The 14,441-nt window shown below is 44.7% G+C and overlaps 1 protein-coding gene across 6 annotated transcripts; it reads right to left on the reverse strand.

The window, feature by feature from the left end:
- Positions 1-2,056: 2,056 nt before the first annotated feature.
- ntng2a (netrin g2a) lies at positions 2,057-14,275 on the reverse strand. Of its 6 annotated transcripts, XM_077523033.1 has the most exons (15): positions 14,229-14,275; positions 13,492-13,712; positions 11,977-12,286; positions 9,453-9,711; positions 9,242-9,387; positions 8,846-9,084; positions 8,369-8,541; positions 8,257-8,280; positions 5,481-7,787; positions 5,246-5,374; positions 5,080-5,154; positions 4,679-4,846; positions 4,354-4,497; positions 4,194-4,280; positions 2,057-2,460 (listed from the first exon to the last, which is right to left on the reverse strand). In XM_077523033.1, the coding sequence occupies exons 3-15, from the start codon at positions 12,181-12,183 to the stop codon at positions 2,327-2,329; spliced, it is 4,092 nt and encodes a 1,363-aa protein (XP_077379159.1). In that variant the 5' UTR covers positions 12,184-12,286; positions 13,492-13,712; positions 14,229-14,275; the 3' UTR covers positions 2,057-2,326. The 6 variants fall into 6 exon arrangements, 5 of the variants coding, with proteins under 5 accessions (XP_077379159.1, XP_077379161.1, XP_077379160.1 ...); XM_077523034.1 differs by having other exon boundaries at positions 2,318-2,460; positions 4,354-4,846; positions 11,990-12,286; XM_077523031.1 differs by having other exon boundaries at positions 2,318-2,460; positions 4,354-4,846.
- Between the last annotated feature and the right edge of the window lie 166 nt (positions 14,276-14,441).

Below are 14,441 nucleotides of genomic sequence, written 5' to 3' on the forward strand. Positions count from 1 at the left end.
CATTGAACTCATCATCCCAGTTGGCTTGTCTTCCAATCAGCACCCTCTGCCCCTTGTGTCATGTCCAGGTGTTTGCCATTGTCTAATTAGTCTGCTCCTATTTACTTCCCTCCTTCCCGCTAGTCGTTGTTGGATCTTTCGTTTCCGTCACTGAGTCTCTGTCATTCGTCTCGGGTTAGTCTAGTATATTGTACAGTCTTCCCTCGCTATAACGCGGTTCACTTTTCGTGGTCTCGCTCTATCGCGGATTTTTTTTTTAAGTGCAATTTTGCATATTTTTTTACAGTAATATACCCATTTTATAAAATTTATGAAGGTTTGAACATTGTCAAAGTTTGAACGAGAGAAATGTGAGAACATGTAAATGCCTCAATGAGAAAAGTGTATAAATTGTGCGGTCGGGGATTTTAGAGCCTTAAAACATTTATAAGAGTTGTAAAACATAAAGCTAACTACTTCGCGGATTTCATTTATTGCGGGTATTTTTTGGAACCTAACCCCAGCGGAAAACGAGGGAACGCTGTATATGATTTTCGGTCTTTTTGTTAACGGACAAATTGTTCCGTGGTGTCTCTCGCTTGCCTCTTTGTTTATGCCATTGGAAATATGTTATGCGTTGTAGCCACATCGGAGAGTAGAAATCCTTTTTTGTTGTTCTTGTTGTTGCTAACACCCGCAAGCCTGCTTCCTGCATTTGGGTCCTCAACAAGCCCGGGCCTAAACATGATGGACCTTAATATTGTCTTCTCATTTTGGTGGTTTTAATGTTTCTTTGTTTAAGACCCCTGCCATTTTTTGTTATTCTATTTATTTTGTTTTCCTTTACTGTTAGTGTGAGATTATTGCGTATTACTTGTAAGTTTACTATGATGATGAATAATGTTTGCTTAATGTTTGGCTTTTGATTTCAATTTGTTAAAGCAATTTTTAAAGAGTATTTGTAAAAAGTAAAAAGTATTTCAGTATTTGTACTCAGTCATCGTGTAATGATTGAGCCCAGAAGATATATTTGGTTTTGAAAATGAAAATTTTGTGCTTCCCCATGTGGTCAATCTTATATTGCTTTTGGGTAAATTAATTCCATATACATAAGGCTACATTTAGTCATTCTTTTCCCCATCTCCCTTTTTTTTTTTTTTTAATTGATCGAGCTTAAATCATATATTAATGTACTGTCCACAGTTAAAAAATAAATGTGAGCGCGTGTGTGTGAATGTGTGTTGTATTTGAACAAAGCTTTTCATGCAATCTCCGATCGGCTTGAAAGTTTGCTTGAAAGGTTCTTGAGGATTTTTTTTTGCTTTCAAAATACAAAATGTGATGAAATGTGGAAATTGACAATAACAATCTGCCTGCTTTAGGTAATACAATAGGCCGTGCAAATGAAGATTTGCATTTTGGAAATATCCAAAATGTTTGCAATTGTCAATAGCGAAGGCAGGTGTGGTGTTTTGTTTTATTTTTAATTTTTTTTTGAAATTATTTTTTATGCATATTATTTTCCAAGTCCAAATATTTCTGTTTCATTGAAGTAAAAATAGAAAAGAGAAATGTCTGTTGACATTTAGGAGACAAATTTGATATTGAACGTCATATTTGTTGTCAGCAGGTCCGGCATTGAGCGAGTCTGGAGTGCGCTCATGACATTTATGACAACAAAAAAAGAAAGAAAAGCTTTGCACATGCAAGTCAGAAGAGCTGCCAGTTCAGTCCGACGACTCGTTGCAAGATGGATGCAGGTGAGTGCCTGATTGTCTCTCGGCTCCGTCACACATCAACAATCCGTCCTCATGAGTATGCCGGACACAAAGTGCAACAATAAAGGAGGGAGGATCAAGAATATATGCCTGGACCCATGAGTCTCCTTCGACTGCATGCACAATGTTTGTCAACAGTTATTATGATAACACCACAACATCCATGCTAGTTTCGTTAGCCGTCAATACATTGTGTGTTAGCATTTAGCTAGTGGTCTTGTTTGTTTGAAAAGTGTCATTCTCCTTCTTGTTTCATTTTCAAATAAACGTTCATTGGACGTGAAACAGCTTAAAGCAAATAGCAGATAGACAGATTTTTTTTAATTGTAACAATTGTTCACTTTTTGCTGCTTGTTGCGCTGCTACCAACAAGAGCTCGGATCTCAAAGTTTGCTCGCAAGTCAAAGTAAACAATTGCACATATGTTGAGGTATGACATTCAGGAACGCATTTCTTTGAGGTTGTTCAACTCGATCAGGCACAACGTCGTCACCCGGACGCTCGGTTACATTGCGTTGCGGGTTGATGACATCATCGGGCCGTCCCCCAATTTGACTTCCTGTTGCGGGTCAGAAGGCGGCGGCGATCAGGCCGAAGATTAGCAGGAAGCGGAGTCGTGAAGTCATCGGCGGTGAGGCGGCGCTTGTGTCGTCGTCAAGGCAACCACCCTTCTTGGGACACACGCGCTGCTCGCAGTACACGCCTGCGTGCGCACACGCGACATCATCAGCACACGCGATCCGACGTGCTCAACGTTCAAATGTTTGAAAAGGAATCCAAATTTGATGATTTATTTGCTTTTTACCAACATGAGATTTGTTTTTCAAAAAATCATTTTCCGTTGAATACATTTTGTAGGAACTTGATTTGGACGTACGCCGCCATTCTTGTTTACACCGCGACACACATTTGATGACATAGAATGATGGCTGGCTGTCTGCTGGCTATAAAGGAAGCGAAGTTAGTGAGCCTCATAGCGTTGCTAAAGGGCCGATCAAAACTCTTGAATGGTGGCTGAGGAGAGCGCTGCGTGAACGGACGGGTGACTCTCCCCTTCACATCTTATTTCTTTAGCAACGATATACGAGGCTTGCTAACCTCGCTTTCTGAATAGCCATTTGGTATCGCTCACTCGGCAGAGAGCCAGCCGCCATTTTACGTCACTAAACGCATTGTGACATAAACAACAATGGCGGCGTACGTCCAAATCAAATGTCTACAAAATGTGTTCAACTGGAAATGATTTTGGAACAAACAAATCTCGTAGAAATGTTAGTAACAAGCAAATAAATCATTATGGAGCCAACTTGTTATTACAGTCAGGGTTCCTTTGAAAACTGGACCCCAATAACAATTGACACATTTGTTTTATATGTTATGCCAGGAAATAGAAACCTTCAACAATAATAAGCGAAGTGCGCATTAAGTTTGCGCATGCGCGAGGGAAAAAAACGAGGCTACCAACTACTATCAATTTGAATGGCGAAGATTAGAGTGGTGCCTAACTGTACACTATAAAGCTTGCAAGTCAACTTCCCCGATGTCAGTAAACCACATGCTATGCATGTTAATAAAAAACAGCAACTTTCCAGCCGTTGAAACGTTTCTATCAGAGCCGATTCCATCGGATCCAATTCATTTTCAATGAGGGTTTGGTAGTTTCGCTTACCCACAATGCACCTTAAATTCGAGATGCGCAGGAATGTCTACACTAGGTTCAAGCCTGTGCAATTAAACCACAGTTATTTACGCAAAAAAAAAAAAAAAAAAAAATGTCACCCAAGACACCTCTCTACATTTCGACAGTGGAAATGGGCCAGCAGCTGAAAATCCAGAGCCAATATGAACGACTGCAGGTATGTTCATTGTCTGTTATCTCGGCACAAGCCTTGCTAGCTGCTACATGCTAGCTACTATACGTCATGGTGTAAATACACCAAAAAGACCTTGAGTTTAGCGACGAAGGCCTGCGGTCACTTCTGCTTATGCTATAGAAGCATATTGGATGTTTTATTAGGTGACCTATGCCTCCGACCATGTGAAAATTAGCGAGCAAAACGATATTAGCAGTCAATTAGACGGCACCGTAGTGCCAGCTGATCATACAATAAATCTTACCTTTCTCCTTAAAACTGCTTTTTTCCTGCCATTTTGAGGTCTCCGCATGTCAGCTGTTCTAAAGTGTGTTTGTGGATTGAAGCATGTTGAAATTTCACACCTGGGATGTCGTTCTCTTCCCAAATGTGTACACATATGTCCTACTGTGTTATTTTGTCCAACTCGTGCATATTTATGAGGAAAATGTGACATCATTCCAGATCACCCCTATTGGCGCGCTTGCGAAAAAAAGCTGTGGCATCATTATCATTATCATGATCATGACGGGTGTGCCTCACCTGACCTTTGAGATGATGACAGAGCGAGTGGCGCGCTTACCTGTGAACTTGTCGGTGCATTGGCAACGCAGGAAGTCGTCACACGTGCCGCCGTTCTGACACGGGCGAGCCTCGTCGCACACGGTGGCTAGGTGACGACGGCCAAGCTGGTTAGTCCGGACCTCCCTCCATCATCGGGCCCCTCCCCGAGCGCCACCTACCTGTGCAGCCGTCCCCGCCCTCTCGCCAGGTGTATCCGGGCAGACATTGGTCGCAGCGCCTCCCGGTGGCGCCCTCCCTGCACTGACACGCCCCCGAGGCGGCGCAGTGCCGAGAGCGGCTGCCTGTGACGTCGCACTCGCACTCTGACCACAACAACAACAACAAGTGTCAGCTGGATCCACCCCAAGTCCAAGTCTTGGGTGAGGGTTAACCTTAACCCTGTTATTCGTATTTCCAAACATAAGCTCTTCAGGTCTGCCCAATCACAAATTGTAACGCAAGCACCATGGTGCATTCGTTCGTGCATGTGTGCGACTGACTGACCCACACAAATGTCCTGATGATGTAGCGGCAGGTTGTTGTCGCGATAGTAGCCGAGTCGGCAGTGTTGGCAGCGGTGCCCTCTGGTGTTGTGTTTGCAGCTGACGCATGTCACCACGTTGAGGAAGTCCATGAAGCTGCAGCGGTTTGAGTGGCCGTTACACTCGCACTCTGACGCGTACAGAAACAACAGAAACACACACTAGCATACCTGTGGCCAATGCTAACATGCTAACACAGCTCGTTGGCAATCGCAGGGTGACCGGATCACCACATGTCGTGATCCGATGAGGGTTTTTTTATGTGGGAGGACTCAGGGTCACCAGGGAGGGACCAAATACTGAAAAGGGATGAGCTAGAGGTCAATTGTGAGGCAGGATCAGCAGCATCAGGGGCGGTCTTACCCTGGAAAGTCACATAGGCAATTTTGGAAAGTTGGCTGCTTGTCCCACTGCCAGGAATCAAAATCTTCTGAGTCGCTTCACAGACACAACACAAAAAAAATTGTGGAAAAGTATCCGGAATACTCTTGCTACTAATGCTAACGCTAAAATAATACTCTTTGGTTACCTTTTTTTTCATAGCCTTTTTCCTCTTTCTCTCCTTTCTTCTCTTTCTCTTCTTTTGTGTCTTTCTTGCCTTCAAAAGCTTTCGTTGGCGTCTCCTCTTTCTTCTCTCCTTCCTTCAAACCTTCTGCAGCTGTCAATCAAACAGATTTCAGCTTCTTTCACATTTCCTATCTATCTATCTATCTATCTATCTATCTATCTATCTATCTATCTATCTATCTATCTAATCGTGTCACCTTCTTCCTTGGCTTTTTTCTCTTTGCTCCATTTGTTGGACTCTTGTTCTTCTTGCTTGGTCGCCAAAGAAGTGTCCTCTCGTGCTTCGTCGACTCTATCAGGAGAATTGGGTCTTGTGTCCGGCTCAGGAATTTTAGGGCTACCCGAATCCAAAGACTGTGGTTGCGGTTCTCCTGTTTGGACTGATTCGGAATCCAAACGACGCTCAACTGAATCTGATCCAGAGTCCGGATTGCTTGGATCTGTTTCAGGAGGTGTTACAGGACCAGTCAAATCCTGATCAACTGAATTCAATCCAGAATCTGTGCTGGCATCTTCTGTTCTTCTCTGAGTGGTATCCTGATTGGTTAAATCCAGTCCAGAATCAGGATTAAAATCTGGTGTTGTAGATGGTGTCTCGAGTCTAATGGAATCCTGGTCGGTTAAATCCAATCCAGAATCAGGATTGAGACCTTCGGTTGCAGATGGTGTTTTGGGTCCAGTGGAATCCTGGTCCGTTAAATCGAATCCAGAATTGGGATTTAAATTTTCAACTCCAGGGTCAGTGTATTCCAGATCTACTGAATCCAATCCAGTATATGGATTTGAATCTTCCGTTTCAGGAGGAGTTTCAGGTCCAGTGAAATCCTGGTCAACTGAATACAATCCAGAATTTGAAGTGGAACTTCCTATTCCAGGTAGTGTTTTAGCGCCAGTAGAATCTGGATCAACAGAATCTGATCCAGAATCTGATGTGGAACTTCCTATTCCAAGTGGTGTTTCAGCACCAGTGGGATTTGGATCAACATAATCTGATCCAGAATCCAGACTGGAGTCTTCTGTTCCTTGTGCAGTGGAATCCTGGTCTTCTGGGAAAGGGAAGGTGAAGTCCACTGGGGCCAAGTCCCCAGCAGGCTCTGACCAATCTGATGACTGTTTGTCCTGTGCAATTTCTCCAACTTGTGAAGGAGGAACATAGCGCACCTCAGGAGGAAGAACTTCACCCAACGAAGGAGAGGGACTGTCAGGAGGAAATCCATCAGAAAAGGATGCATCGGGAGGTGATTTGGGGGGAACTCTTTTGATCTGTGTTCCATCAGTTGGTGCTTCATCCACAGGAGCTTGTTCAGGGACTGATGCGTCTGGAGCTGATCTGTCAGACGGTGGAATCGGATCCAGACTTTCTCGTTCAAAGGGAGTTCCATCTTCAGGTTGCTTGACAAGTGGTCTGTCAGGTGAAGCTACGTCGGCAGGTGGATCATTTATCTTGGTGGACTCTGTTTCGAGAGGAAAATCGAGAGAGGCTACATCAGGGGTCGTTATCTCAAATAGTTTTTTTTTAAGAGCAGGTCCATCAGTGGAGGGCACATCAGAAGGTCTGTCAGGAACAAGTCCATTGGGAGTGGGTGGCACAATTTCAGGAGAAAGATCAGGGACAAGTCCACCAAAGGCTTGAATGGAGAGCAACTCATCAGGAGGAGATCCATTAGAATTAAATCCAGGATCTCCAGCAGGAGAAGAAGTCTGAGGAGGTGGAGTATCTCCAGAGAGGTTTGTGCCGACAGATGGATTTACTTCTGACAGCCAGGAACTTGAGCTTGATGGTGAGAAGCTGCTGGTGGACGCCCACATAGGCACAAAGTCTGTCTTGTCAGGGGGCGGAGTCACTGGGTCAGAAATAGACACCTGAATGTCAGTGTTATCAATGTTTGAGGTGGCCCTGGTGGCACTCGGCGCCATCGGACCGCTTGCGTCTAAACGCCGACCGGCACCAGAGGGGTTAACAGAGGGAGCCACCGGGGAAACGCTGGCATCGCCCGCTGACGCTGAGTCAGCGCTTCCCCATTTTGGACCCACAGAGTCCAGAAGAGTTGAAGAAGACCTCATAGATTTGTCCTGTGTTGCAGTCGCCACCGCCTCACTTGTAGAACTGTCGATCGTAAAGCTCTCAGTTGCTGATCTGTCAGAGCCAGCAATGTCAACGGCAGAAGCACCTGAAGTCCAAGTAGAACTAGAAGACCAGGCAGCAGTTGACGAAGACAAAATGTCCGTTGTTTCCATCCAAGTCATCGTTGCAACAGTGGAAGCAGTCCACAATCTACTCACGTCAGGAGAAGTGTCAAAAGTCAAACTGCGGGTGGGAAAAGCAGCAGTCGTGTCCAAAAGAGTCGCAGTTGCAGGTGTTGAAATAGTCCGGTAACTACTCATGTCAGGAGACGGATCAAAAGTCAGCGGGACTAAAGTGGAAATGGCGTCACGAGTGGAAGTCGGGCTCGTGTCCGTCATTCCGCACGTTGAAGACCAACTTCCGTCACAGTCATCAGCCGCTGTCAGAGAAGAACATGGACCGCTTTTTAGTCCTCTTTGAGCTTCTCTACAACTCAGCACTTACACACACACACACAAACACCCAAACATACTAAAAATAAGTAATTGTCAAATTTAGTCAAGTCACAATATTGCCCTTTTTAAAAAGGAGCAACTCAATTCTTGAATGTGTTACATGACCCGGAACCTCAAACATGATCTGGATCCTCCAAGAAAGCGGTTCTGAAATCTCTTTCAGAACCTCAAAGCTCATGTCACTAAAGTCGTCTGTACATGGAGGTGTGAGATTAAGATTAAGATTGAGATTAAGATTGACATCTCCCTGCTCTCAAACAGATTAAACACACACACACACCACCTGTTGCTGATTTAAGAAAACTGATGAGCTTTTCTTCCACAATGCACATGCCAACTGCCTTTCTGCTTCGCTGCATTCAAACATAGATGGACGGACAGACAGACACTTACTGGTAGTTGTTTCTGCTGCTTCACCTAAAAAAATCAAAGACGGTGGATTAACTCAGAATGCTGGAAATACAGCGAACAAACCAAATAAAAGAACTAAAAAGTTGAGACCCACAAGCGTTGGCAGTGCCGGCTGGCAGCGGCAGGAAGCTTCCCGGCATCCAGTCGCGGGCCCGGAAACCGACGACGCAGCGTTGGCAGTCTTGTCCGCTCGTGTTGTGTTGGCAGTCGCATGTCAGCGTGCCGTCGCGCAACGTACAGCCAGACGCGTGCAGGTTACATTGACACCTGCAACGCACACGCACATACGATGGTTTGACTGAAGGCTGGGATTTTCGACGTGGCCACAAATATTTCTCCGCCCCCGTTTGCATTCTTGGAAAAGTATCCAAATTATGCAAAGATCTACCCTGAACAGGAAGCTCAGTGAATAAACAATGGAGCAAAGGGACCAAAGTCCCGGGTGCGGGTTTATGCGGTCTGGGGGTTAGCTAATGTTTCTTTTGATAGTCTCCCCTCTGTTGCTGGCTCCACCCCCACCCCCGTCCCAAGAACGAATGCACTTGGGCGAGACAAACGCGAGCACACGTACCTGGCGGGCACGTCAATGTTGGATATGGCGTAGAAGTACTTGAGCAGATTGTCTCTCTGGACGTAGGTCCCGCCGAGGGCCGGTCGCAGGAGTCGGAGGCGAAGGTTGGTGAAGGTGAAGAAGTCGCGCAGAGCTTTGCTGCTCTGCAGACGCGTGTACAAGGCGTCCATGTTCAGGAGCTTGGGGCCAGCGAACACTCGCAAGCGGGCTCCCACCTCAAACACCACCGTCTTCTCCTCCTGGCGGATGGGTAGCATAGTAGTATGTTAGCGCCTCTGCTCCTCGCGGGGGTTAGCATGAGCAGGTTTTTAATTTCTGCACCGCACTGGACCACAGTAACGTTGATGAGCTACGCTACAGACTTTCGTATTGATGCGGTGTGTGTCCCAAGGTCACCTTGGCGCCCACCCATCTGGAGTAGCGCTCGGTGCAGATGACCCTGGTCACGTTGCTGGGCGCCAAGTCGGACACTCGCTTGGGCGGCATGCCAAAGGTCTCCATGCAGTCGTCAGCGTAGAACTGGTACGGCTGCCATGTCAGTCCTGATGCGGGAGATACGAGGAGCGGGTGACTCGCCGCGAGCGCCGTACGCCAGCGTCTCACTCACCTTTGTCGGTGGACTTCTCCAGTACCATGCTGGTGGGGCGCCCGTATTCGAAGCTGACCACCAGGTCGTCCACCACCTCCAGACTTTTGTTCCAGGACAGCGTGATGTTGGCCAAGAGCGGCTCGGGGTACTTGGACCACGTGACCGTCTGCCAATACGTGATGAGCCCGCCCCTCTCCCGGTCGCCCATCAACTGGGGCGGGTGAGACAGGTCCGGACTGGATGCGTCACACTCGTCGCTGCACAGGTATGGGTTCTCCTACACGGTGACGCCGCGGGCGTGTGGAAGCAAATTGTCAAGATGTGAGACAGGTGGACATGAAGACACAAACGAGTGTGTCGTCATTTGAGGAAGTGATGTGACATCATGACGGACGTGAAATCATCCGGACCGCCAACTCATTGACTGCCGTGGAGTTTTCCTTTGTCACATGGAATCTGATCTTGTTTTTTAAATTTGGTCTCAATTTTAGTCCAGGTTCAATCATACTTGTTAGTTTTTACCACAGTTTGTCAATCTCATCCCGTTTTTATTTAGTCAATTTTTAGTCGACTATAAATGGAGCATTTTCGTCTTTATTTTAGTCGAAGAAAACATAATTTTATTTCACTAGTTTTAGTCAGGACAACCATTTAACCCCTGCACTTTTTTGTCAACAGATTCTATTGAACATTTCAGATCTAACACCCAATTCACACTGACTGCGGAAAGGACGCGGTGCATTGTCCATAAGGCTTCCACACAAACTGCAAATTACACCGCGTGCGTTGCGTTTCCGGAAATGTGCACCTGCCAGACCACAAGATCACGCGGGGTTCACCATGAAGAAGTTGAGTTCATGCGATAACAAGCATGTACCATAATTGCCAGACGATAAGCCGACACTTTTTTCACACGCTTTCAACCCTGCGGCTTATGCAATGATGCGGCTAATTTATACATTTTTTTTCTAACGGCCGCCAGGGGAGCTCGAACAGAATTTTTTTAAGCAGCCCTCTTAGTTACTACCGTATTGCTGCTGTGTTACTGCCGCGTCACAGGCACTGTTTGGAAAGAAAAGCTAAGGTATATTATGAAAACTCTTTCTGTGTACCGTCTTTCTTTGTAAATATCTCAGGTTTCAATGTGGGCACATGCGGCTTATAGTCGGGTGCGGCTTATGTGTGTACAAAATGCCTTTTCCTTTTCAAATGTACTGGGTGCAGCTTTTAATCAGGTGTGGCTTATAGTCCGTAAATTACGGTATATAGAGTCTTATTTTGTAAACAATAGCCACGCTTGCCTGTTGCCATTTTGATATGCTTTTTGGACAGAATTTCTGGGACTTCTACCATGGGTAAGTACGTTTTGTGTTTAAATAGAGTTATTTTGTCATGTTTCATTTATTCGGTTTTGTCTTAAATGTTCGACTCATGTCATGATATGTGGTGAGCTAGCCCCCCCCCCCAAAAAAAAAGTTTGAAAACGGTTTTATTTTGAAATACGCCAGATTTACCTTTGATGCGAGACGACTTCCTGTCCGGCTCGTGTCATTTCTTCAGCTTCATGAAAATCCGCATGCAGCTTCCGTGAAAAATAGAATGCTTGCAGAAACCTTCTGCATCCAACGCATCCGTTCCTCACTGCAGACGGTGTGAATTGACATGCAGACTTGAATGCGTTCTATCCTTGCGGCGTCCTTATGGCCACCGTACGGAAAACATACCGCGTCCGTTCTGCAGCCAGTGTGAATTGGCCGTGAGTCAACCTCATTCTGTTTTTATTTAGTCCATTTTAGTCGACTATAAATCGAGCATTTTAGTCTTTATTTGAGTCCAAGAAAACATCATTTTATTTGTCTAGTTTTAGTCAACAAAAATGTCAACGTTTTCGTTTAGTTTTAGTCAGGAAAACCATTTAACCCCTGCATTTTTTTTTGACAGCAGATTATGTTGAACATTTCTGATCTAAAACTATTTCACATCAAATTTTTCTCTCATCTTTTTGATGAAAACAGTGACAGATTAGCATAGACAAGATTTTATAAAATCATACCATTTTCATATTTTTTTTTTGTTCATGGACTAAAATTTCGATAGATTTTAGTACAGTTTTTATTAAGCGAAGTACATTTTTGTCTCGTCTTCATTAATCGACGAAAATGCAGGCTGATTTAGTCACACTTATTTGTTAATGAAGGATTTAGTCTAGTTTTAGTCGGATGAAAAATGTGTATTGATGAAACGATTTTTTTGTTTAGTTTTGGTTGACGAAAATGAACACTAGAATCTGACATGTTGCTCAAATGTCAGCCATGAGGGGATCGACTTTATCCTCTTTGGCTTGTTTTAGCACAAAGTGATCTCAAGTCTCAAATTTGACAGAACATCGACTCCCAGTTTGGGAGGTTGTGCGCTGAGGCACGTCGCCACAGATGAGAATATTTTGTGGCTCAATCCAAATGCTGCTTGGAAAACAAAACGTCCGAGAGGCAGTCATTGAGTTGAGAGCCGACGATTGGATAAGGTGTGGACACATTGATACCAGAGTGCAGAACCGTTCCGGGGGGTTCCCGCAGGTGACTCCCGGCGGATCCACTCGGATCTGCATGACTTCTTTCATGTTGGCGGCTGGCGGCTGGCAGGCGGCGACCTCCCATCCGGGCCCAGCCTCCCGGCGACAGGTGTCAAATTGACATCGACCGGACGTCGCCAAGAGGAGCAGTAGTGGGAGGGGCTTGAGGTGATCCATGGTGGGGGGGGGGTGTCTTCGCAGGCTCAGCAGCCGTGCCAGGCGGTGGCGTCTTCCGGCATGGCGTTTGGCGAGCTAGAAGTTGAGCTTACTCGTCGGTTACCTGTAGATATGTAACGATATCCAAAAGTCACGATACGATACTATCACGATATGAAGCTCACGATACGATAATTATCACGATATTGTGGGGGGTTGGCGATATTTAAAAAAGGTCACAACATTGTAAAAAAAAAAGCGCTCATACTAAAAAAAAAAAAGCACTATATTGTGCTTTTGTACATAACATCAATGTTGTGTTATTATTATTATTATGTTTTATTTTTATTATGTTATTATTATGTTATGTTGTTAATGCACGCACACATGGAGTTCCTCCACATATTGACTTGCTTCACAGGCATATTACATTCCCCTTCATCTGACAATTAGTGTAGATTTTAAAACATAGAAGGGCCAAAACATCCATAATGGAAAAACATACCCGTAGAAGGGCCAAAAATCCCTAATGAAAATTAAATTGTACTAAAAAACTAGCCACGAGAGGGTGCTAGAACTGCACAAATGGAAATCGACCTGACTTTTTAACAGATGTGTAGCTTTTAAATATCGTGAACATGACGACGACAATATTCTGGCAGTTTTAATATCACAATATTGCGCTTTTCTTTACATCCCTAGTTACCTGCCCACCCGTGGCAGCTCAGCTGAGTGCCGGACCGCCTGTCTGTCAGACAACATCAGGTAGACGAGTGCAACTTTGTGTGAGGACCGGACCAGACCGTCAGGTGTCACATACACACACACTCACACACACACACTGTCATCCAGATGCGTATTTAGCCCATTTTTGGGGGTGCTTCAGCAAAATAAACAATAGCATTCCCAAAAGCTTCATCCGCCACAGTTGGCCACAGTCACAGTATGTTTGTCTAGTTGAGTCAATTAAGTTCCTTATTTTTTACCAGGATATGTGAAAAGTTTCTTCCCTTCTACCACTCAACACCAGCACATTATTTTCATTACTCATCTGCTTTTTTGCTCCTCAATCATGTTGCTACTTGCTAATGAGGAAAACACGTGTTAATGCCTCTATTGTGCTGCTATTGGCTAACTTATTAACGTGTGAGGGACGCATGTCGTATGTTCCGTGTGTACTTGTACACGACAGGCGCCAGCTCGTACATTTGCCAACCAACCAAGTGCAACAATTGCTCAACGAGTTCATGTAGTTGTTCATGTAGCCTGTAAGTGGCCAGGAGGGGGCGCAACACCCGTCCACTCACAACATTGACTGTACTCACTCACCTTTTTTCTTTTTCACTTCGGATAGGTGAGCGCAAAAAGTCCCGATGCCTTCGTCCTTTCCTTTCCTTTTCTTCTTTCCTCCTTCCTTCCTTCTTCTTGTTGCTGGCAGATCTCCTTTTCTCCCAACACTCCTCCTCCTCCTCTAATCTCCTTCTGTCTCATCCTCTTTAGACTTCTTCTTCTTTCGAGGCTTTCGCTCCCCACAGCCCTGCCTCCTTTGACTTCATCATCATAGTCATCATCAGCACAGATTAGCCCCACGATCCACAAAGTGACAGCAAACTAACGTTACATGCGGTATACCTGTTCGTGGCATGTTTTTTTCTCTCTTTATATATATATATATATATATATATATATATATATATATATATATTTTATTTTTTTATTATTATTATTATTTTTTTATTGAAAACTTCTTGGATGGTGGCCAGTTTACTTGGGTGGCCCGCCCAAGTATTAAGTTGGTGTGGGAAACACTGATTAGCATCAGCTGGCTTGTCACTTTATTAGCAATTTCATTCAAAATCACTCACTCCCAAAAGTGCTTAATACTAATCTCCCTTGTTGGTCGTAAGATGAAGTTTTCCAAGCTTGCCAGACCACAACTAGGCTAGCCTAGCATGGACAACAACCGTCAGAGGAAAGCCGGCCAATGAAAAACAAACGTTTTAAAACCTAATTCATGCCAATGTCATGTGTTTGTAAAATGTATAATATTGAATAAATATATATACCGTACATGGATGAATAGCAATGAACAATATTTTGTGGGGAATAAAAGGCGACATTAATGCAAAACCTGTGACATAAAAAATAAATAAATAAAATGCTCGGCCGGTGGGGCGCATTAAGGAACAGCAGCCCTACACAAAACACAATTTCTCCCTATTTTTCGTAGAAAATTGAATGATTATCAGTGGTTTTGTAAAAATTTTCGGGGGCTTGTT

The sequence above is a fragment of the Festucalex cinctus genome, chromosome 5 (genome assembly GCF_051991245.1).
Source record: "Festucalex cinctus isolate MCC-2025b chromosome 5, RoL_Fcin_1.0, whole genome shotgun sequence".
Lineage (NCBI taxonomy): Eukaryota > Metazoa > Chordata > Actinopteri > Syngnathiformes > Syngnathidae > Festucalex > Festucalex cinctus.

What these genes read in the sequence shown, in the direction of transcription:
- ntng2a (XM_077523031.1), bottom strand. Translation starts at nt 12,183, where the DNA reads ATGGATCACCTCAAGCCCCTCCCACTACTGCTCCTCTTGGCGACGTCC. An exon ending in CCAGATGGGTGGGCGCCAAG is followed by an intron (nt 9,085 to 9,241) that starts GTGACCTTGGGA and finishes CCCATCCGCCAG; the next exon opens with GAGGAGAAGACGGTGGTGTT. An exon ending in GGGCGGGGACGGCTGCACAG is followed by an intron (nt 4,281 to 4,353) that starts GTAGGTGGCGCT and finishes GTCGTCACCTAG; the next exon opens with CCACCGTGTGCGACGAGGCT.